Source organism: Furipterus horrens, unplaced genomic scaffold (assembly GCF_987537825.1).
Source record: "Furipterus horrens unplaced genomic scaffold, mFurHor1.1.pri manual_scaffold_1, whole genome shotgun sequence".
Taxonomy (NCBI): Eukaryota; Metazoa; Chordata; class Mammalia; order Chiroptera; family Furipteridae; genus Furipterus; species Furipterus horrens.
Window position 1 is genome coordinate 105078543 of NW_028327171.1, and position 26878 is coordinate 105105420.

Below are 26878 nucleotides of genomic sequence, written 5' to 3' on the forward strand. Positions count from 1 at the left end.
GCACAAAAATTCACCAATTTTGTTAAGTTATGTTTGATGCACAGTGATATGACAGCTATCATAATACAATCTAACAAAAATTTTTTTTTTGAATGAAGTTAAAGACAAGTAAGCACCACTAGAGCCATTGTACAGAAAAAACTAATTGAACATTTTGGCCAACTCAGTATTTTTTAATGGTAAATATTCTTTATGAGGACTATTGTTTTGCTAGAATTACAGAATTGTAATTGGGTTCAATAATGAAAATTACACTAGAAAGGTTAAGAGAATACTGAGAAAATCATAGATTTTAAAGGCAGCAGCTAATGTTTAGAAAATCAGGACAAACAAAACGGATCACATTCCTGCTGTTTCCCTAAGCAAAACGACTGTTATAAAAACTTGTACGATGTAATATGTGGCTGTTTACTAGTCCGTTGACTGAAGGAAAATGACACATTTTGGGAGCATATAAAATGGAGGGCTTCTTTTACTTTTTTTTTTTTTTTTTCATTATGGGCAACGGGAACAAACAGAAAATACTGCTATAAGAGTACTGCTTTCCATTCCTTTATATGGACAATAAAACACTTGATGGACACTGTCTTTCTTCCCTGCTACACATATTTATTATAAATGATGATAGGCATAAAACTGGTTTTCCCTTATTCTGTGCTCTAGACCCACTGACCTTCTTTTAGCCCCTCATGTTTTACAGAACTTTTGTATATTTCGCACTCCTCTGCATGAAATAATTGTCTTTTTCTCCTTATTAATCTATTTATAATAATCTCAAGTCAAATATTATTTCCTCATTAAAAAATCTTTTATCTATATAATTTGGTCAAATATCTTATCAAGGGCCTTCATAGTTCCCATGTTTCTCTCCTTCATAGCTTTTGACAAAGATGAAATTTTCTATTTGCTATTATTTTAAAGATTGTCTCCCTGCCAGTGTAGGCCTCATGAGGATGGAGCTTTGTCTTCTCATGAAGTATGTTTTCATGGGGCAAGGGAGAGCAATGAGGGGGAAACTGGGACAACTGTCACTGAACAACAACAAAATAAAATAAATAAATTGTTTTTGTCGAAAAAAATATTGTCTGAGCTCTACTTTCCATGTGCTTTGTAAATGGAAAAGCCAGAGTTGTTCTTTCTGCCAATTTCATCACATAATATTTTAATATTGTGAAAGAGATGTAGGATTTGGACCGTAAGATTATCGTAACTGAATTTTGCCTAGTTGTGCTGTTTATCAACATTGAACTTGATGAAATTTTGTACACGTATGGATTTATGCCTCTTCCTCTAAGTTCTAATATCGGTTTTGTTAAAATGTTCTCTTCTGATCTCATTGGTATTCAGCTCCTCATTTGTTGGTTCCTCATATCTTTTTTCATTGTCTAACATCCTCCAAGACCCACTATATTTTATGTTTAATATTCACTTTCTTAAGTATATACATTTATTCTTTTTGTTTTACACTTTTCTTAAGGTATAGAAATGCAAGTTCTGCCCTGGCCAGGAGAATCATCCTGTACACCAATAGGATAGGTTGCAGGTTTGATTCCCAGTCAGGGCACATATCTATCATAGGTTGAGGGTTCGATCCCTGATTGGGGAGTATACGGGAGGCAATCAATCAATGTTTCTCTCTCAAATTGATTTTTCTTTCTCCTGTCCTTTCTCTCAAAAATCAATAAAAACATCCTAGTTGAGGATTTAAAAAAGTCTTAAGAACTGCAAGTCCTCTTTTAATATTATGAATGGCTAAAATATGTTTGTAATGTTAATTCTTAGCTATTACAGAGTGGTCTAGAAACACATTTATGGATTTTGGGGACAATGTATACTGTAATCGTTTGACTGGGATAAGTGGATACTGTAGCCAAAATTTAAGAAAAAGATGAACATAGAAGTACAAGAACAAGGCTAATGAGACCTCTTATATCTCAGCAACATTTAGGTGGAAATCAAATTTAAATGCAGTCCACTCTGCTTTTGAAGAGGCTTTGGTTCAGCTCCTAAATTTCCATTGTTTGACTCTGTTTCCTATGATAATACTCAGAAGGTTTCTTCTTAAACAACAAACCTATTTTTAGTGGTGGAGGTGCTCTTAGTAGCTGTGTCTTCATAGGACTGATAACCAATCACTGTCTGTGGATGGCGCTCTAACCTTTCCTTGTATACTCTCCTTATAGGTGTAACAGCTTCTCTGTTTTCACATTCAGTAGTCCATATTGCTATCTAATTACCTTTAGCTCTAACATTAAAAACAGCTGCACATACATTATCACTGTAGTCATCAAAAGATTCTCTAATAAGGTACAGTAGTGTCTTTAGCTAAAAGCATTTGAGGTCACTTGTTTCTGCTGTTTGTTCAATGCATTTAGCCATCACCCTCCTTGTTTGTTTTTCTCATCTTCCCACATAGGCTCAATACCATTCTTAATAAGTGAGTAGTCACAAGCCAGGCATTAAATTACTAGACAACCAGATATGATTGGACAGAGCTCAAAAGTCTTCAACTGTATCAGACTTAGAGGGATTGTCCAGGGCTAGTTGTAATTTTGACTAGGTTTTGGGAGGAGGCAACTACTGTCTTTACATACTTTGCCATCTTGACTGAAATACTGAACACCATTTTTTTCTTTCTTTAAAAAAATTATACACTATACTTTTACTTTTTAATTTAATTATTTGTTTAATTTTAATTTTAATTTTTCAGTCACGCTTTAGTTTTAGTATTATTTTGTATTAGTTTCTGGTGTGCATTATAGCGGTTAGACAATCATATACTTTACAAAATGATTTCCCTGATATTTCCACTATGCTTTGGCACCGAACATAGTTATTACAATATTAATGACTGTATTTTTTATGCTGTACTTTACATCCTCATGACTACATTATAACTACCAATTAGTACTACATAATCCCTTATTATTTTAACCCTTGCCCTGAAACCCCTCCCATCTAGCAACCAACAATTTGTTCTCAGTATCTAGGATTCTGATTCTATTCTGTTCAATTATTTTTTTCTTTAGATTCCACTTATAAGTGCAATCATATGGTATTTGTCTTTCTCTGTCTGACTTTTTTTCAGGACCCTCCATATCATTTTCCACAATGGCTGTACCAGTCTGCATTTCCACCAACAGTGCAGCACTGGGCTTCCTTTTTCATCATATTCTCACCAACACTTGTTTGTTGATTTATTGATAACAGTCATTTTGCTAGATCTGAGGAGATATCTCATTGTGGTTTTAATTTGCATTTCTCTTATTATTAGTTATGTAAGCATCTTTTCATATGTATATTGGCCATCTATATGTCCTGTTTGGAGAAGTGTCTATTCAGATTATCTGCCCATTTTTAAAGTATATTTTATTGATTATGCTATTACAGTTGTCTCCAATTTTTTGCCCCCCCTCTGCCTGGTACCCACCTTCCCTCCAGCAATGCCCCCTTAGTTCAGGTCCATGGGTTGTGTATATAAGTTCTTTGACTTCTCCATTTACTTTACTATTCTTAATGTCCCCCTGTCTATTTTGTTCCTACCAATTATGCTTCTTAATACCTGTACCTCTTCTCCCTATTCTCCCCCTTCCACATCCCTGATGATAACCCTCCTTATGATCTCCATATCTATGATTCTGTTCCTGTTCTAGTTGTTAGCTTAGTTTGTTTTTGTTTTTTAGAATCAGTTGTTGATAGTTGTGAGTTTGTTGTCATTTTAATGTTCATAGTTTTGATCCTCTTCTTTTTCTTAAATAAGTCCCTTTAACATTTCATATAATAATGGCTTGGTGATGATGAACTCCTTGAGCTTTACCTTGTCTGGGAAGCACTTTATATGCCCTTCAATTCTAAATGATAGCTTTGCTGGATAGAGTAATCTTGGTTGTAGGTCCTTGCTTCTCATCACTTTGAATTCTTCCTGCCATTCTCTTCTTGTCTGAAGAGTTTCTCTTGAGAAATCAGCTAATAGTCTTATGGGAACTCTCTTGTAGGTAACATTCTTCTTTTCTCTTGCAACTTTTAAGATTCTCTCTTTTATCTTTAACCTTTGGCATTTTAATTATGATGTGTCTTGGTGTGGTCCTCTTTGGGTCTAACTTGTTTGCACTCTGTACTTCCTGGACTTGTCTATTTCCTTCACCAAGTTAAGAAAGTTTTTTTTCTTTTTTTTTTCAAATAAGTTTTCGATTTCTTGCTCTTCCTTCTCTCCTTGCACCACTATGATTGGGATGTTGGTACATTTAATGTTGCCCCAGAGGTTCGTAATCCTCTCCTCGTTTATTTCAATTCTTGTTTCTTCTTTCTGTTCTGGTTGAATTTATTTCTTCCTTTCATTCCAAATCATTGATTTGAGTCCCAGCTTCCTTCCCTTCACTGTTGGTTCCCTTTATATTTTTCTTTATTTCACTTTGTATGACCTTTACTTCTTCCTTTATTTTGTAGCCATACTCAATCATTTTTCTGAGCATCCTTATCACCAATGTTTTGACATCTGATAGGATGGCTATCTCGTTTTGCTTAGTTCTTTTTTTGGCATTTTGATGTGTTTCATTTGGGCCCTGCTTCTTTGTCTCCTCAATTTAACAGCCTTCCCATGTTTGCTTCTGTGTATTAGGTAGATCTTCCCATGTTTGCTCCTGTGTATTAAGTAAGGGGCAGAGCACTAGATATTCATCAGTGTGGGGCAACCTGTTTCACTGCCTTGTGGTGCTATAGGTGGCGGAAGTGTCAGATAGCGAATAATGCCACTTGCTCGGCACTTGTCCCTTTTCCAATTACTTCACCCACTTCCTGTATGTGACTGGCACCCCTGTAGCTGTTGCCCTGATGGTGGTTCCAGAGTGGGTGGGTTTGCATACATCCTAGGACTGTGGAGGCCCTCTAAACAGACTCTCCTGAGAGACCGGCAGGTTTTTCCACTGCTCCCACCCCCAGTGGTTTTCACAGCCAGAAACTATGAGTAAGCTTTACTTTCCTGGCTCTGGAAGCTGAGCCGAGAGGTCTATCCTGGGGCTTGGGTTGTTCCCCAGGTGTCCCTCCTGCATTTTATCTGCTGCACGTGAATGTGGGATCACTGGTTTTGCAAGCTGCAACCGCTGCCTTGCCACCATTGCCTCACCTGTGCCACACCGGCGTCCTCTCCATCCCAGCTCCCTGTTCTCTGCCCCTCCTATCCATCTGGATAAATATTTCTTCTCAAACCCTTGGTTGTTATACTTCCCACACAGTTTGATTTTCTGACAGTTTTGGTGGTTTTTGTTTTGAGGTAATTGTAATCCTTCTTATGTTTGTGCAAGGAGGTAAAGCATGTCTACCTACACTTCCATCTGGAAGTCTCTGCCCATTTTTTAATTGGATTGGTTATTTTTTCTTAATGTTGACCTGTATGAGTTCTTGGATTGCTTTTATTAATGTTGACTTGTATGAGTTCTTCATAGATTTTGGGTATTAACACCTTATCAGATGTGTCATTGGCAAATATTTTCTTCTATTCACTAAATTGTCTTTTAATTTTGTTGATGTTTTTCTTTGCTGTGCAGAAACATTTTTCTTTGATGTAGTTTCATTTGTTTACTATTTTTTGTTTCCCTTGCCTGAGGAGAGATAGCATAAAAAATATTGCTAACAAAAATATCAGTGTACTGCCAGTGTCTTAATATAGGAGTTTTATGGTTTCAAGTCTTACATTTAAATTTTTATTCCATTTTGAGTTTATTGTTGTATGTGGTATAAGAAAGTAGACCTGTTTCATTTTTGCATATATCTGTTTGCTGTTCCCAACACCATTTATTGACTAGACTGTCTTTACTGTATTCTTGGCCTCCTTTGTCACAGATTAATTGACCACAGATGCATGTGTTTATATTTGGGCTTTCTATTCCTTTCCATTGATCTATATGCCTGTTCTTATGGCAGTACCATGCTATTTTGATTACTATGGCTTTAATATCAGGTAGTGCAATTTCTTCAACTTTGTTTTTATTTTGCAAGATTGCTGTGGCTCTTTTGGTCTTTTGTGGTCCCGTGTAAATTTCTGGATTATTTGTTCTAGTTGTATGAATAAATACTATTGATGTCTTGATAAGAATTCTGTTGACTTTATTGATTGCTTTGGGTAGTATACACTTTTTAATAATGTTAGTTCTTCCTAGCCATGAGCACAGTATATGCTCCCACTTATCTTTATCATCTTCAGTTTCTTTTTCAGTGTCATATAATTTTTCCAGTACAGGCGTTTTAAATCCTTGGTTAAATTTATTCTAGGTATTTTAATTTTTTTGATGCAATTGTAAACGGGATTGTTTTCTTAATATCCCTTTCTGATAGTTCATTTTTGGTATATAAAATGATTTTTATTTTTCCTAAGAAGTCTCTCAATTTTTCTTTTATTGCTTTGGTGATGATAATTTTTTTTTAGCTTTTCTTTTCTAGGAAGCTTTATCTCTTTTTCAATTTTATTTTATTTTTATTTTATTTTAATATGCTTTATTGATTATGCTGTCCCAGTTGTCCCAGTTTTTCTTCCCTTTGTTCCGCTCCACCCAATACCCCCTTCCCTCCAGTTGTCCGCCCCCTCAGTCCATGCCCATTGGTTGTGCATATAGTTCTTCTCAACATCTTCCTATCCACTCCACTCCTCCTACTATGCTTTTTAATTCCTATACCATCTCCCTCCCTTTCCCCTTTCCCTCTCCCTGCTGACCTCTCCCAAAATGTTCCCCATACCTATAATTCTTTTCCTACTCTCCTTGCCTACTTAGTTTGCCTTTGTTTCAATTCCCTAGCTTCTGTTGTTGGTTGTTGTGATACAGTTTTCATTTTAATGTTCATAGTTTTGATCCTCTTTCTCCTAAACAAGTCCCTGTAACATTTCATATAACAGTGGTTTGGATCTGATGAACTCCTTCAGTTTTACTTTGTCCTGGAAGCACTTTCTCTGCCCTTCTATTCTGAATGACAGCTTCGCTTCATACAGTAATTGTGGTTGTAGGTTTTTGCCTTTCATTCCTTTGAATATTTCTTGCCAGTCCCTTCTTGCCTGCAGAGTTTCTTTTGAGAAATCAGTTGATAGTCTTATTGGGACCCGTTTGTACATAATTCTCTTCTCTCTTGCTGCTTTCAAGATTCTCTCTTTATCCTTAATTTTTGACATTTTGATTATAATGTGTCTTGGTGTGGTTCTCCCTGGGTCATTTATTTGGAACTCTATATGCTTCCTGGACCTATAAGTCTATTTCCTTCCTCAAGTTGAGGAAGTTCTGCTTCATTATTTTTTCACATAATTTTTCTATTTCTAGTTCTTCTTCTTCATCTTCTGGCAACCCTATGATTCAGATGTTGGCCCACTTATAGCTGTCCCATAGGTTTCTGAGCCTTTCCTCATTTTCCTCACTTTTTGCTTCCTCTGTTTGTTCCTTCCCTATGTTCCAATTTGTTGATTTGATCCCTGGTTTTCTTTCCCTCACCACTAGTTACATATGTGATTTCATTCATTTCAACAAGGCTAGCCTTCATTCCTTCCCTGTGTTGTTTAAGATCTTCTGTTAGGTCTGTAAGCATTCATATAACCAAAGCTCCGAACTGTGCCTCAGAAAAATTTCCTGTCTGCTGAGCCATTAGATTAGATATTTGCTGTCTGATCAGCTGCATGACTGGGATCTGTATCATGATCTGTGCCATCCTGAGTTTTGTGTTTGCTTCCTTGGGGGGGCTGTCATACCTCCTACACTATAGGGGTGGAGCCCCATGCACTTTTCACAACAGGGCAACCCTTCTCACCACACTGTGGCGTTTTTCATGGGGGCGGGGGTCCAAGATGGATTCCTGCTGTTTACTCTCCACTGAGAGACTGGGAGTCTCCTCCGCTATCCCCACGCCCTCTGGCCCTCACAGTTCAAGGCAATGAGGGTCTGCCTTCCCTGGCATTGGAATCATGAGCTGACGGGTTTGGTCTGCAGCAGTGGGTGCTCCCCAGGTGCTTCTCGCCTCCCCTTAAATACGGGTGTCTGTGCTTACCACCTCCATTGCTGCAGCTGCTGCCACCAGCACAGCTTGACCTCTCCGCCCCAGCTTCACCCCTCCTACCCATCCGGACGGGCACCATTTCTTTATAACTTCATACATTGGACTTCCATTTATTTTCTGGATCTTCTGGTTATTTCTGGTTTTGCAATAGTTATATTCATTCTTAGTTGTGGAGGGAGATGGAGAGTGTCAGTCTAGGCCTCCATCTTGGCCGGAAGTTGTCTTCTCCTATTTTTCAATTTTAAATGATAGCCTTGCTAGGTAGAGTATTCTTGGTTGTAGGTCTTTGCTTTTCATCACTTTGACTGTTTTGTGCTAAGGCCTTCTGGCATGAAAAATTTCTGTTGAGAAACCTGCTGACAGTCTTATGGGAGTTTCTTTATAGGTAACTCTCCTTGTCTTGCTACTTTTAAGATTCTTTATTTGTCTTTAACCTTTGCCATCTTAATGATGATGTGTCTTGCTGTGGGCCTTTTTGGGTTCATCTTGTTTGGGACTCTGCATTTCCTGGATTTGTAGGTCTTTTCCCTTCAACAGGTTAAGGAAGTTTTCAGTTATTATTTCTTCAAATAGGGTCTCAGTCCCTTGCTCTCTTTTCATCTTCTGATATCCCTACGATGTGAATGTTATAACACTTGATGTTGTCTCAGGTGTTCCTCAAAGTATCTTCATTAAAAAAAAAATTTTGTTGTTGCTGTGATTGTGAGTTTTCTGCTGCTTTATCTTCCAGATCTCTGGTTCATCTTCTGCTTCATCTAATTTGCTGCTGATTCCTTCTAGTGTATTCTTTGTTTCTTTCTTTCTTTTTTTTTTATTGATAATCCTTATAATCATTGTTGTGAGCTCTGTATTGAATCCATTTTATTTAGGTCATTTTCTGTAGATTTTTCCTGTTCTTTTATTTGGGACATGATTCCTTTTCTCCTCATTTTGGCTGCCACTCTGTTTTTCTGTTAGGTAGACATATGTCTCCCAATATTCGTGTGGTGACCTTACGTAGTAGGTGTCCTGTGGGGCCCAGTGGCACAGTCTTCTTGATCACCTGATCTGTGTGCTCCAAGATTGTCCCTTGTGTCAGTTGTGTGTTCCCTTTTGTTTTAGTTAAGTGTTGATTGCTGTTGGCTTGTCATTGGTGAGTATATTTGTTTTGTGGCTTCATGAGAGGGACTCCAGCACAGGTCAATGTTAAAGGCTGCCTAGTACCAGCCTGGGACTACCTGTTGGGAGCTACGATATGATCCAAAGTACATAGCTGCCTTTGCTAGGCTTGGGTGGGTGTGAGAGGGGCCAAGCTGCAAACTGAGGCCAATGGCCATGAGTACCAGGCCTGGGGCACATCAGGAAAGGTCCAAGGCACCATAAGACCTGCCAACTGCCCACATGGCTCAGCCACTGAAAGAACCTCGGGTGGTACATGAGTTGCATGAGGGCCTCAGGGAGTCACCAGATTGCTGCAAGTATGTGTTCACCAGGTTAATACAGATTCAAACTTGGTACCAGTGCCATTTAGTCAGCTGAAGTCTCAGGGTATACTGAGGCAGCTGCCAACCACCTGGGGCCTACAGACCTTTTAGTGAGATAGGGTCTTAGGGCATTGACAGGGTAGAGCTAGTAGAATTTACCAGGATAGTGTAGATTAAGATTTGGACATGCAGGGGAAGGGCTTACCAGAGGAAATGTGGCATGTGTTGGCAGTGTAGGAAGCTGCCCCTTGCCCTGAAGCCACACAACTCAGTTTTTCCCTGTGTATCATTGGCACTCTCCAAGCTTGACTGAAATACCTCAAGAATTTTTTAAGACAAATTGCAATGCAGGCCCAGGCTGGTTGCCACTGACAGAAGCCTCAGGCTCTGTGTTAATTGGATAGGGCAGGGTCTCAGAGAGTCCTCAGGGTGTAGCTAGTGTAGCTCATCCAGCTAATGCCATGTCGGGAGAAGGACCAGCCCAGGAAAGATGGTGCCTGTGGGGCATGCTAAAGGAGGACTCAACACAGGGACGTTGGCAACTGTTCCTTCAGCCCTCACCCCAAAACCACACAACTCAGTCTCTCCCTGAATGACTTTAGGGCCCTTAAAACTCTTGGCCCTCCACTTGAGTCCAGGGCTGAGTGCCTGTGAGTGAGAGTAAGTACATTGTCCCTTTAAGAGGATACCTAGGTTTCCAATGGTCTCCTTCCTGTCTCATGTAGGCAGGATTTTTACTGTCAGATGTTCTGTGGGCTCGTCTTTCTGGCTCTGGTGTTCCAGGCTAAGTAGCCTGGTGTGGGGCTAAAACCTCTCTCTCCTCAGGGGAGACCTCTGCAACTGAAATAACCCTCCAGATTATCCATTGTCACATTTAGAAGTGGGGGGGGGGGTTTATTTTGCATCTCCGCCCCTTCTACCGGCTACTGTGTGTCTTTTCTGTGTATCTTCAGTTATACAACTTCTGTTCAGCCAGTCTTCAGATGGTTCTTCAGGTTGATTGTTCTAGAATTTAGTTATAACTTTTATGTGATAATGGGAGGAGATGAGTGCAGCTTCTACCTTCTCCCCCAGACTCCTTTTCAAGCCCCTTCCTTCCTCCCCCACCCCACTCAGTCCTCTACATAAAATCAAGCATTAAGGCTTAAAATTTTTTATTTTCTTGGTTTCTTGGATTTATATCAGCAACCAGTTTACACTTTTACATCTAAATTCCTATAATAAATTTTTAGTTATTATTTCTTCCTTAAATATCTTTTTCCGTACTCTTTGCCAATATACTAAAATATTTTTCCCCAAGCATTTTTACTATACTGTTCACCTTGCCCATTGTCTATCATTGCAACCACTTGCTATTATCAAATTCCAAGTTGTAGATATGGTCTTTAAGATGATACATTTATTTTACTTCCAATTCTTTAAGATATGTTGATGATTTCTACCTTGTAACATGGGACCTCTAATCCATCTATTTTAACCTACTCTCCATTTTTTAAACACAACCTGGTTCTTCCCACCTGATTTTGCATATATTATTATTGCTATCTGGGAAACTATCTGTAGCATATACACATGCAAACACAGTCACATAGCCCATACTCTCTGAAGGTTGGACTAAATTACTAAGTTAAGTCCCTAACAGTGAGGGGAGGAAATTATTTTTAGTAGCCCCTTTTCCCCCTCTCCCTGCAAAAAAAATCCATACACTATATCAGAAGTAACATACTCACACAAACCTGGAACAGATGGAGCACAGAGTAATATTCTATTTATTTAGTGCCTGGTACATCTGGTAAAAAAGAACTATACCATATGTTATGGATGTAAGAATTATTAATTTGGTCTGTACTTGTATGCCTGTTTAAAATTATAGTAGGCTTGAGGATATGAAATTTACTGCATCCATAAGTCTCTATACCCACTATGTTCTCCAGTTTACATAGGAAATTATCTCAAGCATGATATAATCACACACATCTTTAAATTACTCTTGCAGAAAAACAAAAATGAAACATTCACTTATATACTGTCTCCCGTGGAAAACTGTCAAATTTACTAAGTTATTTTAATACTTATAGTATGTTATATAAATATTTAGATAAAAGTGATATCACTGTGAAATTTTTGAATTATGGAAAGAAAATTTATTAAAGTAAAATTTTACCAATATTTATATTATATTTTATAGATAAATATTTTTAAAAGAGCAATTTTGTTCATATGACTCTTGTTTTATGGTGCATAAAAAACAATTAAGTGAAATGTATAATTAATATATAGAAGATTTTAGGATTTGCTTTATAAAGTTATTTTATTTTTTATCATTGCAAAATGAATCTAATATATTGTGTTCATCTATTAGTTTTCCAATCTTTGAAAATCCATATCCCATGGACATTCACGAATCACCAGTTACATGCACAGCCTACTTTGCTGATTGCCCACCAGATTTGATTCTAGTACTCTACGCTATAGGAGTTAAGCATAAAAAACAAGGATACAGTAATAAGGTAAAAGTAACAATTAAATATAAGTTGTCTTGGATTCATATTCATATGTGATTACACTTTTTTGTTATGCTATTTTCTTACTTTCTGTAAAAGAATATTTGAACTGAATTCTTTTGAAGTCAGAAGCCAGAATCAATAAAAAACATAAAGTCTGGAATTCAAATTTCCTAAATGCTACATAGCTTTAAACCCATAGGAATATACATTTTTTACATAATATGTATATAATTATATACTGATGTACTTATCTATCATATATATTTATATACTAAGTGTATATTTATAAAGTGACAAATTTGAATTATAAGGTGTAATTTAATTATTTTGGACAAAGGATTATATTAGAACAAATTCAAGTAAACTCTTGTTAATCATTTCTTATCAATGTTTAATAAGACATAATTATCAAAAGTCAATTGTTAAATAACTTTCTGGAATTCCATTTTATTGTATTTACTACAGTATTCAAATGCTTACAATTGTATTAGACCACCTATTATGATTTCTGTTATTTGTACAGGGATATTGGTATGGATAACTCTGGGGGTGGAGGGGCCCAATTAACATAGTATTCTGTGTTAAATGGCACCACAATAGTTTGGTGGTACATAGATTATGTGGCAAATATAGCAACACTGTATTTGTATGATTGAAACTATTTCTTTGACTTTTTAATATGAATAGTGATCTTTGTTAAAAATCGATGTTTTTAAAGGTGATGGAATTACACATTTATAATCATTTGCTGAATGAATTAAAAGATAATTACATAATTTATCCTCCATTACTTTACAGCTATTGACTTCTAAGAAAATCTTTTACCATTATTTTAAAGTATTGTCACTTAAAAATTTTAAGTTATTTAAAATTAAAAACAAACTTATAAATTTTCCTGAATAATGTATTTAGGAGTGGCCAATCAGTGGAGGAGCTTGGAACCTTGGAACACAAACATATCCAGAAATTATTATTACTGGGTAAGTGGGATGTGATTTTTAAATTTATCAATTCATCATCAAAAATGTTTCATTGAGCTTTTACAATTTCTCATAATTACGCTCTAGGAAGACTGACAGTTTTAATAAAAGTAAAAATATGCATAGCCCATGGATACAGACAACAGTGTTGTGAGGGTCAGAGGGAGGGGAGCACAGGGTCTCAGTGGAGGGGGGCATCTGTAATAGTGTTAACAATAAAAATAAGACACAAATTTTGTCCAAAGATTATAACCTTGGTTGAAGATGGAATGAAACCACTGAAAACATAGACATATAACAAAAATAATCAAGTGTATATTATGACAGTAGGAGAAAGTCAAAGAAAGAGAAATTATGAGTGACTAATCAAGGAAGAATTCCTGTGGAAATCCTAGATTATGAGCTTTAGGAAGGCCCTTACCAACATCTCTTAATTCCTGCCAAATGACTGTTCTATAGCTCCATCAGGTGGTTGTTTAACATGTACTTCAAAATTTATAGCACTGGAAATGTCACCACTTTCTGTAGCAGCCTACTTGATGCCCTAATATTAGGAATAAAAATAGAGACATACCAACAAGATTAAAAGTGAAATTTAAAAGATAGAGGTGTTCTGCTTATGGGACAATATAGTAGATGTACTTTTCCCTATTTTTCCCACTGAATACAACTAAAAACCCTGAATAGTATATATTAAACGAGCATAAGAGGACTGGAGAAGATGGAGAGAAGTCAGATGGGCAAGGACCCCAAGGCCCACAGACTAACATGGTGGTAAGTTTCCTGTGTTTTTTGCCTCATCTGTCCCAGAATTGGAGCTGAAGAAGCTGGCAACCTGGATCTGTCAATGGGCACAAACAAACAAAACACCAACAAAAACTAGTTCTCTCTAGCCAAAGGATGTGAAAAGGGGTAGCCTATCAAGAGAGAAAACTTTTAGAAAATAATCTCTCTACTCTAGCTAACTGCCACAGGGAAAAAAAAACTATGGTCCCACCCCATCCCACTCAAGCAAAGATTGAGGAGCCTAGAGTTTCACCTTCAATAGGCTGTATAAAAGGTACCTCAACTTCCTACTGAGAGGAGTATCTCTTTCTGACACTAAACAAAGGCTGAGTAGGAAGCTGGGACTCTTAACTCTCCTGGATGGTGATGAAACCCATCATCTGTGGTGTCAGAGGAGGTCATGTGGGGAAAAGAATTTCCATCACAGCCAAGCAGTGATGAGCCACACACCCTCTAACTTTTGTGTCAGTAGAAATCCAGTGAATAAAGAGAGAAGAAAAAGAACAGGGCTGAAAAACGTATATCAGGAAATAATGGCTCAGAGCTTTCCAACTTTGGCAGAAGACCTCAACCTATAAATTCAGAAACTGAATGAACCACTAGAAATCCACAAGTCACATCACAGTCAAACCTCTGAACACAGAACACCAAGAAAAAAAATTGTGTAAACAGCAAGAGAGAAATGACACCTTACCTATAGGGCAAAACAAATGTGAATGATGGTGAATTTCTCATTAGAAATTGTGGAGGCCAGATGGAAATCTGAATCTTTTTCAAGTGAAAATATCACTTGCGAATTAAGGGAAAATCAACACATTCTCAGAAGAAGGAAACAAAGAATTTTGTCAACATCAGACCTACCCTAAAAGAGTGTCTAGAGAAAGTTCTCTAAACAAAGCAAATGATAAAAGAAGGAACCTTGAAAAATCAAGAAGGAAGGAAAAACACAGTAAGCCAAAATATGGGTAAATACAATAGGCTTTTCTCTTGAGTTTTTAAAATTATGTTTGATGGTTGAATAAAATATTATAGTTACATTATCTGGTATGGTTTTATGTATGCATAGAGGAAATATTTAAGACAATTATATAAGGGAGAAGGTAAGGTAATGGAAAGAGAGGTAAGGTTTTTATACTTTCCTTGAAATGATGGTATGACACCAGTAGATTGTGACAAATTGTTATACTTCAAGCAACCATTTTTTAAAAACCCAATGCCAACAGATAAACTCAAAAATACTGATACATCAAAACAGATGTACTAAAATAATTCAATTAACCCATAAGAAGGCAAGAAAAAACAGGAAAGAAAACAATGATAGACTGAAGCCCTAACACATCCATGATTAAGTGCAAATGCACTAACTATACCAATTCAAATTCACCGATTGGCAGAGTGAATTAGAAATTATGACCCAACTATATGCTATTTAAAATACATTCACTTCAAGTATAAGAGTACTGTCAAGTTGAGAGAAAAGTAATTAAAAAATACTCTAAAAAATTGATGGAGATAGAGTTGGAAGATAATGCCCAAGTAGGTGGAAGCAGAGTCCACTTGCTGTTGCACCCAGCTTGGCCACCTGGCCTGTCTTCCAAAGAATAAATTGAACATTCAACAGAATCTTAGCTGATATGCAGTTTGGAAGCCAAGGAGTACAGAAGATGCTTCTCAACAGGCAGTAAGGAGATTTTATAGGTAGACTGGGAAATACCCCGGGTGTGGTGCCTGATGAGAGGTAGCAGCTTTGTGGCTCCCTACCCTTCCTGGGCAGGGAACCCCCAGACCCCAGCCGGGAGTGAGTTCCATACACAAAGCCTGGGGGGAGAACCAGGCTACACACACACACACAGTGAGCAGCACACCCATAGCTGCAGTGGCAAATGCCAACCAGGAGAGAGCCAGAGAGAGGGATACTATCTGCACCTGGGTTTGGTGGAGAAGGCTGGCTACCACCAGACATGACTGAGAGACTTTTGACTTTTTGGAGAGCTGGCATGTACAGAAAGCCAGACAGGGACTCAGTGCTGCAGTGGGAATGCCCAGAGACTTTTTAAAAGGGGAGCTGTGGTGTGCTGGGTAGGGACCCCACGTGCAGCTCCCCTGCCAGCAAGGGGAAAGGGTTGAGGGAGCGATTTGCTCCTACTCAGTGCAGCTGTGCAGATTGATCAGAAAAGTGCAAAGTGAGGGGATTTCTGCACCCCAGCCTGGCGTGCTGTGCAGAGTAGAGAAGGTGGGCCTCTGTATGCTGCGAGGGCAGTGGGCTGGGTACAGTGCACCTGAGATTATTTAAAGCCAGACACAGCCCCCCTCCCTGGTGGAAACTCTAGGAAGGGACGGTTGCACCCAGCCCCCACCTCCTGCAGGAGCAGGGAAGATCTGCAAAACAGGCTAGGCAGGCTCAATAACCCTGCAGGGTGCATTTCCGCAAAAGAAAGACAGCAGGGCCCATTTTGAACTTATCTCAGGGAGACAAAATAGAGCCTAGGGCTCTATTTCACTAAGGCCAATGAAGCAGGGAAATCAGAAAACTATGCACCAAGGGGGATTCAGGACCCCACCCAGCCTCTTCTCAGCTTGCACACACAGCTGTGTCAACACCAAGCAGGAGAGAGTTGACCCTCTTATACAGATTGCTGCTGCCCAACCCCCATGAAACTGTATGAAACAAGGAAATAGTGACTCCCAAACCAGTAGAAAATCATTAGTAACAAAGGGCAAATGTAATCAGAGGGTCTCAAGAGCAAATGTAATTAGAGGATCTCTGAGAAGGAAGTTGACAGTAGTAGCATATTTATAAAACACAAAAGGGGCATTTAGATTATTGGGTTGCATTGTGACTCCGGAGCAACCAGTAATGGAGAAATGGGGGAGAAGGAAAGGGGAGGGGGAGCTAATCGCGTTAGGGAGGGAAGCTAAACGCATTCATATAAAACTAGTTTTCTTTGTCTACCTGGTGCACGCATTCTCTTGGCTGAGGGTGCGTCCGACTCTGTAGACTCGTGAATAAATGCCTCGCTTTGCTGCTCAAGTTCTGTGTCCTGGTTTTTATTGTGAGCATTTCTCACAAAACGGACAGCTATTTAATCAAAAACTATACATTATTGGAAATAAGCTGGGACAGACCAAGACAGGTGGTACAGGGGCAAGGGGAACACACCCACAATTTTCCCTGGAAGACTGAACAGTGCCTCCCAGGGGAGACCTAGGGGCCCCACCCTCCTCATGTAAAAGAAGCTCCCCCTAGAGACAGGTGAAGGTGATACAGGTGGTGTTGCCAGAAGTTGGAAGACCCACCCTTGGACCTTGAGCTGATAAAAAATCAGAGGTAGATGGATCCAGAAAGAGAAGTCAGAAGGAAAACAGAAGGAAAAGCTAAGATGAATTTCACCTTGCTCTTCTTCAGCAATTGTGATTTTCTTTTCTTTTTTTCTTCCTTTCACATATCTTCTCAGTATTTCTTTTGTTTCAATTGTATTTCAACTAATTCACTACTCTTTGTCTTTAATTTTTTATTCTCTTTATTCAGATTTTGTATTATTTTTAATTTTATTGTTATTTCAAATCACACATTGCACCCTTCCCTTGTCTTACTCCATTTTGACTTCTTCCTGCCCTTCCTTATTTTTGTTGTAAATTTTATTTTTTCACATGCTACTCCTTGTTCCCTGTCCTTACTCCTACTATTTCTCCTCCCTCTGTCCTTTCAAAAGCATTCTTCCTTCCCTTAGTCGGCTCACATTCTTTACAACCCTCTTATAATATTCTTATTTTCTTTCCACCTTTATAAATTGTGGCTTGTTGGATGTGGACATCATGGTTATTGATGTTCTTCTTCAATAGTATTTCTAGTTATTCACTTTTTTTTGTACTTCAAATTTCATAGGTTATTCTCCCCACTGTCCTACTCCATTTTGCCTTCCTCCTGGCCCTGCTCATTTGAGTTATGAATTTTATTTTTATTTTTCCCTTCCTTAGCTTGGATCCTATTCCTTTTATTAGTTTTTCTCCCCCTATCTTCTCAAAACCATTTTTCTTTACTGTAAACATCTCATATTCTTTCTCCTGTTTTGTATAATATTCTTATTCCCTTTCCACCTTTATTAATCTTTGCTCAGCTGTCATTGTTACTGACACTACTGTGGTTTTTCTGCAATTTTGTTCCCTTTGGTTCACTACCTTTTAAATTTTATTTCAAACCTCATAGTATAATCTTCCCTTTTTTGTTTTACTCCATTTTTCCATACCCCTCCCGTTTTAATTAATGTTTTAAATTTTATTCTCTCCCTTTCTTCAACTTTTTCTGTCCCCTACTTATTATTTCTCCTCCCCCTTCCCAGTCAAAATTATTTTTCTCTCCTTTAGTCCTTTTATATTTCTTCTTTCCTACCTTATAATATTCTTAATCTCTGCACATTTTTTTAAAGGAAGTATTTTTTTTAAGATTTTGTTTTAATTTATTTTTAGACAGAGAGAAAGGGAGGAAGAGAAATATTGATGTGTGAGAGAAACATTGATTGATTGCCTCTCTCATGCCCCCAAATGGAGACTTGGCCTGCACCCAGGCTTGTGCCCTGACTGGGAATCAAACCAGTGACCCTTTGGTTCACAGTCTGGCACTCAATCCACTGAGCCACACAAGCCAAGGCCCCACATTTATTAATCATTGCTCAATTGCTACTGATACTGCTGATATTGTAGGGTGTGTTTCTGCTGGTGTGGGTTTGGTTTTCTGGTAATATTACTTTGTGCTTTGTTAACCAGCACCTGTACAAGAGCATATAAGACATGGTGTGAATTGTGACTCCATCAGCCAGTGAGAGGGGAGAACCCACCAGTGAATGAGCCACCAATAAGCAAAGCCCACATACAACAGGAAAACCCACATAAACTGAATAAAGGGCAAATCTAGAGTATCTAGATAAGGTGATCAAAGAGACTGCACTACTGAGTCCCATAGGTCTCCTAACACATAAGGTCACACTACAAAGACAGGGAGGCAAAGAAGAATAGTCTAATATGGGGAAACAAAGAAGAGTCACCTAAAATGGGGAGACAAACAGCCATCACTCGAAAGGAAAGGAGGAATCCCCAGAAAAAGTGATAAACAAAATGGACGCAAGCATACTATCAGAAATTTAGTTCAAAATAATAGTTATAAAGATGCTCAGTGAGCTAAGAACTACAAAGAACTCCAGGGAAGCTATTAGCAACTTACTGTGAACTATGGCAGCATGAAAGAGGACATAGAAACTATCAATAAGAGCCAGGAGGAAATGAAGAATACACTTTATGAATTGAGGAGCACAATAGAAGGAATTAAAAGCAGGCTAGATGAAGCAGAGGGTTGATCAACAAGCTGGAGGACAAGGCAGAAAAAATTCCCAGACAAGGCAACAAAAAGAAAAAAGACTGAAAAAGAACAGGATTTAAGAGAGCTACAGGACAACATAAAACATAATAATATCCATATCATAGAGATACCAGAAGGAGAAGAGGAGCAAGGGATAGAAAACCTGTTTGAAAAAGTAATGACAGAAAACTTCCCTAACTTGATGAGAGAAAAAGTCACAAAGATCCAGAAAGCACAGAGGGTCCCAGTTAAGATGAACCCAGAGAGGTCGACCCCAGGATACATTATAATTAAAATGGCAAAATTCAAAGACAAAGAGAAAATCTTTAAGGCAGCAAGGGAGAAACACCTAAGAAGAGAGCTCCACTAAGGCGATCAGCTGATTTTTCAACAGAAACACTACAAGCCAGAAGAGAATGCCAAAAAACATTCCAAATAATGAAAAGCAAAGGCTTGCACACAAGGCTACTCTACCCAGCAAGGCTCTCATTCAAAATGGAAGGTGAAATCAGAAGTTCTCTAGACAAAAGAAGGCTAGAGAAATATACTCCACCAAACCAGCATGGCAAGACATGCTAAAGGGACTGCTTTAAGAAGATGAATAAAAAGAGAGAGAGGAACACAGGTACAAAGAGCAAAAATGACAATAAGTACTGAATAAAAAGAGAGAGAGGAACACAGGTACAAAGAGCAAAAATGACAATAAGTACTTATCAGTAACTTTAAATATTAATAGATTAATGCTCTGATCAAAAGACATAGGGTAGGCTGAATGGATAAGAAAACACGACCTGCATATATGCTCTCTACCAGAGCTACCTGAGAACAAAAGATATACACACTGAAAGTGATTGGATGGAAAAAATATTCCAAGCAAATGGACGTTAAAAAATAAATAAATAAGGACTTCTGGCCAAGATGGAGGCATAGACAGACACGCTGTATCTCCCTCCACAACTGAGAAGGAATACAACTACCTCTAACCTAGAGACAACCAGAAGTTCCAGAAAATCAAACTGCATGGAAGTCCAACAAACAAAGATTATAAAGAAATACTCATCCAGACTGGTAGGAGGGGCGGAGCCGGGGCGGAGAGGATGCGGTGTGATGGCGGTGGCAGCGATGGCAGTGGCAGGTCAGCAGAAAGTTCAGTCACATGTTTTAAAGTCAGGAGGGACACCTGGGGAGCATTCATGGCTCCTTACCAGACCTCACAGCTCATGGTCCCAGCACCGGGGAAAATCAGGCCTCATTGCTTCTGACTGTGCAAACCAGTGGGGGTTGGGGCGGAGGCAGAAACTGCTGGTCTCTCAGCATAGTCTGCTTGTTGAAAGGGCCCTCACGGTCCTAGAACATCTGCAGACCCATCCACTCTGGGAACGACAGCCAGGGCAACAGCTAGAGAAGCGCCAGTCCCATACGGAATTGGGAGAAGTGCCTGGAAAAGGGGCAAGTGCTGGGCATGCGGCACTGTTCCCTCTCAGACCCCTCCTCCACATACAGCGCCACAATGTAGTGAAACAGTTTGCCCTGCAGTGGCGAATTCTTAAGGCACCACCTCTTACAATGTAACAGGAACAACAGCTTCACCTAAGACACAGAGGCAAACAAACATGAGTCTGTCCAAATGAGGAGACAGAGAAGTATGGCCCGAAAGGGGAAACGGATCAAGGTTCCAGTGGGAGAACTAAGTGACAAGGAGATAGCCAACCTCACAGATGAGGAGATAGCCAACCTAACAGATGCAAAATTCCAAACACTGGTGATAAAGATGCTCATAGGCTTGACGAATATGCTTGAGTAATGCAAACGCAAAAGAGAAGTGAAGGCTATGCTGAGTAAAACAAAGGAAAATCCACACAAAACCAATTGTGAAGGGAAGAAAACTGGGGTTCAAATCAATGATTTGGAGCATAAGGAAGAAAAAGTAAACCAGTACAGAATGAGGGAACAAGAATTGAAAAAAATGAGGAGAGGCTTGCGAACCTCTGGGACAACTTTAAACGTGCCAACATCCGAATCATTTGGGTGCCAGAAGGAGAAGAGGAAGAGCAAGAAATTGAAAACCTATGTGAAAAAATAATGGAGGAAAACTTCCCAAATTTTGCAAAGGAAATATACATACAAATCCAGGAAGCACAGAGAGTCCTAGGCAAGCTGACCCAGAGGGGACCACACCATGGCACATCACGGTTAAAATGCCGAAGGTGAAAGATAAAGAGAGAATCCTAAAAGCAGCGAGAGAAAAGCATAGTTACCTATAAAGGGGTACCGATAAGACTATCAGCTGATTTCTCAAAAGAAACTTTGCAGGCAAGAAGGGACTGGCAAGAAGTATTCAAAGTGATGAAAAGTAAGGACCTACAACCATTATTCTATCTAGAAAAGCTATCATTCAGAATGGAAGAGCAGATGAAGTGCTTTCCAGACAAGGTAAAGCTAAAGAAGTTCATCATCACCATGTTATTATTATATGAAATGTCAAAGGGACTTAAGAAAAAGAAGGTCAAAATTATGAACATTAAAATGACAACAAACTCACAACTATCAACAACTAAATCTAAAAAATAAAACCAAAATCCAACTAAGCAAACCAGAATAGGAACAGAATCATAGGTATGGGGATCATTTGGAGAGTTACCAGCTGGGAGGGGGAAGGGGGAGAAATGGGGAAATGGTGCAGGGATTAAGAAGCATAATTGGTTGGTACAAAATAGGGGAAAGTTAAGAATGATATAGGAAAGGGTGAAGCCAAAGAAGTTATATGCACGACCCATGGACATGAACTAAGAGGGGTGGGATTGCTGGAGGGAAAGGGCTTACTAGGCAGAGTGGAGCAAAGGGAAAAAAATTGGGACTAACTGTAACAACATAATAAAATATACTTAAAACTAACATAAAATAAAAAGAAATAGAGTTCTGTGAATTATCTGACAAATAATTCAAAATAATTGTCTCTAAAAAGTTCAGGGCACTAAGAGGATACAGATAAACAACTAAACAATTTAAGGCATGAGCAAAATGAGAACAGAGGTAGAAACTATAATAATGAAAAAAATTCTGGAGCAGAATAATACAATAACTGAATTGAAAAATTTACTAGAAGGGATCAAAGAATCAGTGAACTAGAAGATAGGTAATATGAAATTAGAGAGTCAGAGGGAAAAAGTGAAAAAGAATGAAGGAAAGTGTTATATCTGATAAGGGGTTAATACCAAAAGTATGTGAAGAACTCATACAACTCAACATAATAAAAAAAAAAAAAAAAAAAAAAAAGGACAGAGGACCTGAATAGACGTTTCTACAAAGAAGACTTATAGATGTCCAACAGAAACATGAAAAGATGCTCAGCATCATTATTCATCAAATTCAAATCAAAACTACAATAAGGTATTACCTCATATCTATCAGAATGGCTATTATAAAAAGACAACAAATGACAAAGGTTGGCTAAGATGTTGACAAAAGGGATTGTAAATTACTATGGAAAACAGTATGTATATTTTCAAAAAAAGCTAGAACTACCATATATGTGATCCAGCAATTCCACTTTGGGGTATTTATCCAAAAAGTGAAAACAATAATTTGAGAAGATATATGCCATCCCTGTGTTCATTGCAGCCTTATTTATAATAGCCAAGCTATGGAAGCAACCTAGGTGTCCATCAATAGACTAATGAATAAAGAAGATGTGGCACATATAAAGAGTGAAATGTTACTCAGCCATAAAGAAGAATGAAATCTTGCCATTTGCGGCAACATAGATGGACCTAAAGAGTAATATTCTAAGCAAAATCAGTCAGAGGAAGACAGATACCATATGATTTCACTTATATGTAAGATCTATAGGTTATTCCTAGAATGCCCTTTGGCAGGTTGAAGAAGTATCCTCTTCCTAGTTTGTTACATTTTTTGTTTGTTTGTTTTTTTTCATGAATGAATGGTAAATTTTTGTCAAATGCTTTTCTGCATTTATTGAGGTGATCATTTGGTATTCTTTAACCTTTCAGTATAATGAATTACAATATGATGGTTGAGTTTTTTTGAATACTTAACTGACCTTGTATTCCAGGGATAAATCCTACCTAGTTATGATGTGTGATGTATCAAGAAATTTTCATTTGATTTGCTAATATTTTGTTGGCAGTTTTTATGCCCATTCTCGAAGAGTATTGGTTTGTAATTTTCTTGTAGTTTTGGTTCAGAATAAAGTTGGCCTCAGAAAATTTACTGGAAATTATTTTATCCTATTTTATTTTCGTAGTAAGTTCTTAGAGAATTGCCATTATGTTATTACCAATAATGATAGGATTAAGGATTTGATTTTTGTATCTGAAGCTTAACTTTAATTTCACTGTGATATTCATTTCAAAATTATTTTAATATAACCTAAGTTGCCTCAAGTACCTTTTTTATGAATATAAAGAACTTCATATTAAAAATATTATTTTTCCCATAGGTATGTTTTAATTGCTCTCTATTACACATAAAATCTTCTTAGAGAAAAATTTAAGTGATTGTTGTTCTTTTTTTTAAGTTTAAATTTTAGTATATTGTTTTATATATAAACTATTGTTTTGAGCTTAGAAATAATACGATTTAGTGTACATCTGTTTTCATTGGAACAGCATTTTAAATTGAATTTAACAGTAACTCAAGTTTTATACTTTTAGAATGATTATTTTTTATTTAAAATACTTTAATTAATGCTATATATATATTTTTTTATTTTTATTTTTTGCCTAGTCATGCAGATGGATCAATAAAATTTTGGGATGCTTCTGCAAGTAAGTTTTAAGTTTCTCCTTTTATAACAGAAAACACTTGGTTAATATATGCTCCCAACCATTCACCACTTTTTAGTTTGGACGATTAACATTTATCAATTACATTTTTAGCATATGTGCGTGGTTGTGTTACAAAAACCCATTTCCTGTATTATTAGATCAGTTTAAAGTTTCTCTCCTGTACTTCTGTAATATAAACAGGACTGGTCACTTTTTATTACCCACCATTATATTTATAAAAGGCGAAGTACATTGGAAAAAGTACCAAACTTTGTCAGATTACTTCTGTTCAAGGAATGTTCTTCACCTCCTACTCTGTAGTCTTGGAAAAGTGATTTTATTCCACCAGTCTTCACTTTCCTTCACCTCTTGTCTATGAAGTCCTGTGAGAATCAAAAGAAATTATTTGATAAATTAAATTTTTTTACATTCTTGAGAATTATGTAACTTAAAAGAAATGAGATACTGTGCTCAATGTTGATGGCATGCAAAGAAAGATACTTAAGATTTAATTATACCATACATACCTTTCAGAAAATTTAGTCACTGCACAAGATAAAAGAATACTGCACATACTATGGGGCAAACAACATAAGAATTGTAAATGTAGTACAATTTTAAATCTCTTTGTTCTAAAAAATGGGAGATTTGAGTCAGGTAGATTCAGGATAAGTATTTTGATGGGGTAACACTTAACATGAATTTTGGAAGATTATTAAAATTTTGACAGTCAGGAATGGGAAAAATTTCTGAGGATAAGCAACCAGCAAGATGTAGGTAATTCTCTCAGAAATAAGGAATACAGAGAATTCTAGAGGTTTGGATTTTGTAGTAACACCAGGAAATCCAAGTAAAAATGGCTAAGGAGGTAAGGAAAATAGTCAAAATTGGAATCTAATGAAGAAGCAGCATAAAAGTGATATTGAAGCTATAGAGCTGAACAGTTTCTTAGAAAAACTATAATAAATAGAAGAGCAGTGGGAAGAAAGTTGACTATTGATGATACTCTTAGCCTGCAAGCTGAATCCTTAAGCAAACCATTAGTATGACAAAATGATTAAAAGATTTAAAGCCATGAATTCTGAGACCCCTTTGTGACCTCACACAATAAGCAATTGTATGGAGGAAATTCCAGAAGACTGCGGATTTTATTTTTTGGTGACCCTTTTCATTCGAATTTGAGTATGTTCCAGGAACAAAATTAATCACACAGTAATATCATTGCTCCTTCCCCACCACCTCAGAGTCACTCCTTATTTTCTAAAATGTGAGAAGATAGTTTAACACTCTAATGATAAGTGCATATTATTCTCAAGAATTTTAAGAAGTTTATTTTTAAGTAAAATATTATTTACCACATTAGGAACAAAAAAACGGGTCTACAGTTGTGAGTATGCAAAACAGTTTATTCCTGTATTATTAGTTATTAGTTATTGTATTATTTATTATGAACAACTGTGAACCTACTTTTTCCCATCCCTGTATTGCAAAGATTTGCAGCATGTTTAATATATTTATAGTAATTGATTAAAAGAACAAATCTCCAATTTAATGGATGTCATTGAAAAATTACCACTTATTTTGCCAATTTGTGTAATATTGTCCAGTGCAGGAAGTGGTTATATTGTATTTGAATAATTGAGTTTATGTTATTGCATGTATGTTTTCAAATGCTGCATAATAAAATTATTACAATTTTTCAGCTTAAAAAATACCCACTTATTTTCTCAGAGTTTCTGGGTGTCAGGAATCTAGGTATCATTTTTATGTTTGTTTGTTTTTCAATTTTATTGTTTAATTACAGTTGTCCCAATTTTTCCCTCATTGCTTTCCCCTGCCCTGCCCACCCATAACCCACCCTCCCACAGTCAGTCCCCACCTGTTGTCCACGTTCATGGGTTCTTTATACTTGTTCCTTGACTAGACCCCTCCCCTTCTCTCCTCCATTATCCCCCTCCCCTCTCCGCTCTAATTACTGTCAATTTGTTCCCTATTTCCAAGTCTCTGGTTCTATTTTGCTCGTTTGTCTGTTTTCTTCATTAGGTCCCAATTATAGGTGAGATCATATGGTATTTGTCTTTCACCACCTGATTTCACTGAGCATAATACTTTCCATTTCCATCCATGCTGTCACAAAGGGTAGGAGTTCCCTCTTTCTTTCTGCTGCATAGTATTCTGTTACATAAATGTACCACAGTTTTTGAATCCACTGACTTACTGATGGACATTTAGGTCGTTTCCAGCACTTGGTTATTGTAAATAATGCTGCTATGAACATTGGGGTTCATAGGTTCTTTTGAATTGGTATTTCAGGATTCTTTGGGTATAATCCTAGCAATGGAATCACTGGATCAAAAGGGAGTTCAATTTTTAGTTTTTTGAGGAAATTCCATACTGTTTTCCACAGTGGCTGCACCAGTCTGCATTCCCACCAACAGTGCACTAGGGTTCTCTTTTGTCCACATCCTCGCCAGCACTTGTTTGTTGATTTGTTGATGATGGCCATTCTGACTGGTATGCGGCAGTATCTGACTGTGGTTTTTATTTGCATCTCTCTGATAGCAAGTGATGTTGAGCATCCTTTCATACGTCTATGGGCCCTCTGTATGTCCTCCTTGGAGAAGTGTTTGTTCAGGTCCTTTGCCCATTTTTTAATTGGATTGTATGTCTTCCTGGCATTGAGTCATATTAGTTCTTTATATATTTTGGAGATCAAACCCTTGTCCAAGGTGTCATTGGCAAATATGTTTCCCATACGGTTGGTTCCCTTTTCATTTTGCTAATGTTTTCTTTAGACGTGCAGTAGGTATAATTTAACTGGGTCTTTGCTAAGAATCTCCTGAGACTCCAGTCAAGGTATTAGCTAGGGTTGCAGTTTCATCAGAAGTTCAGGATTTTCTTCCAAACTCATGTTGTTATTGTCAGGATTAATTTTCTTGCAGCTTTAGAACTCAGGTCCAGCAAAGGAGTATCT

General features: G+C 37.6%; 1 protein-coding gene and 1 pseudogene across 5 annotated transcripts in view; one reads left to right on the forward strand and one right to left on the reverse strand.

Annotated features, from left to right (window-relative positions):
- STXBP5L (syntaxin binding protein 5L) overlaps positions 1-26878 on the forward strand; it is a 344728-nt gene that overhangs the window by 172772 nt on the left and 145078 nt on the right. For all 5 annotated transcript variants that reach the window (XM_090265844.1, XM_090265853.1, XM_090265871.1 and 2 more), the window contains exons 12-14: positions 11854-12001; positions 12911-12978; positions 23864-23904. In XM_090265844.1, the coding sequence (XP_090121970.1) occupies positions 11854-12001; positions 12911-12978; positions 23864-23904 (257 nt within the window). The remainder of the gene's footprint in view (positions 1-11853; positions 12002-12910; positions 12979-23863; positions 23905-26878) is intronic.
- On the reverse strand, positions 2062-9344 carry LOC150021623 (eukaryotic translation initiation factor 4E pseudogene; annotated as a pseudogene).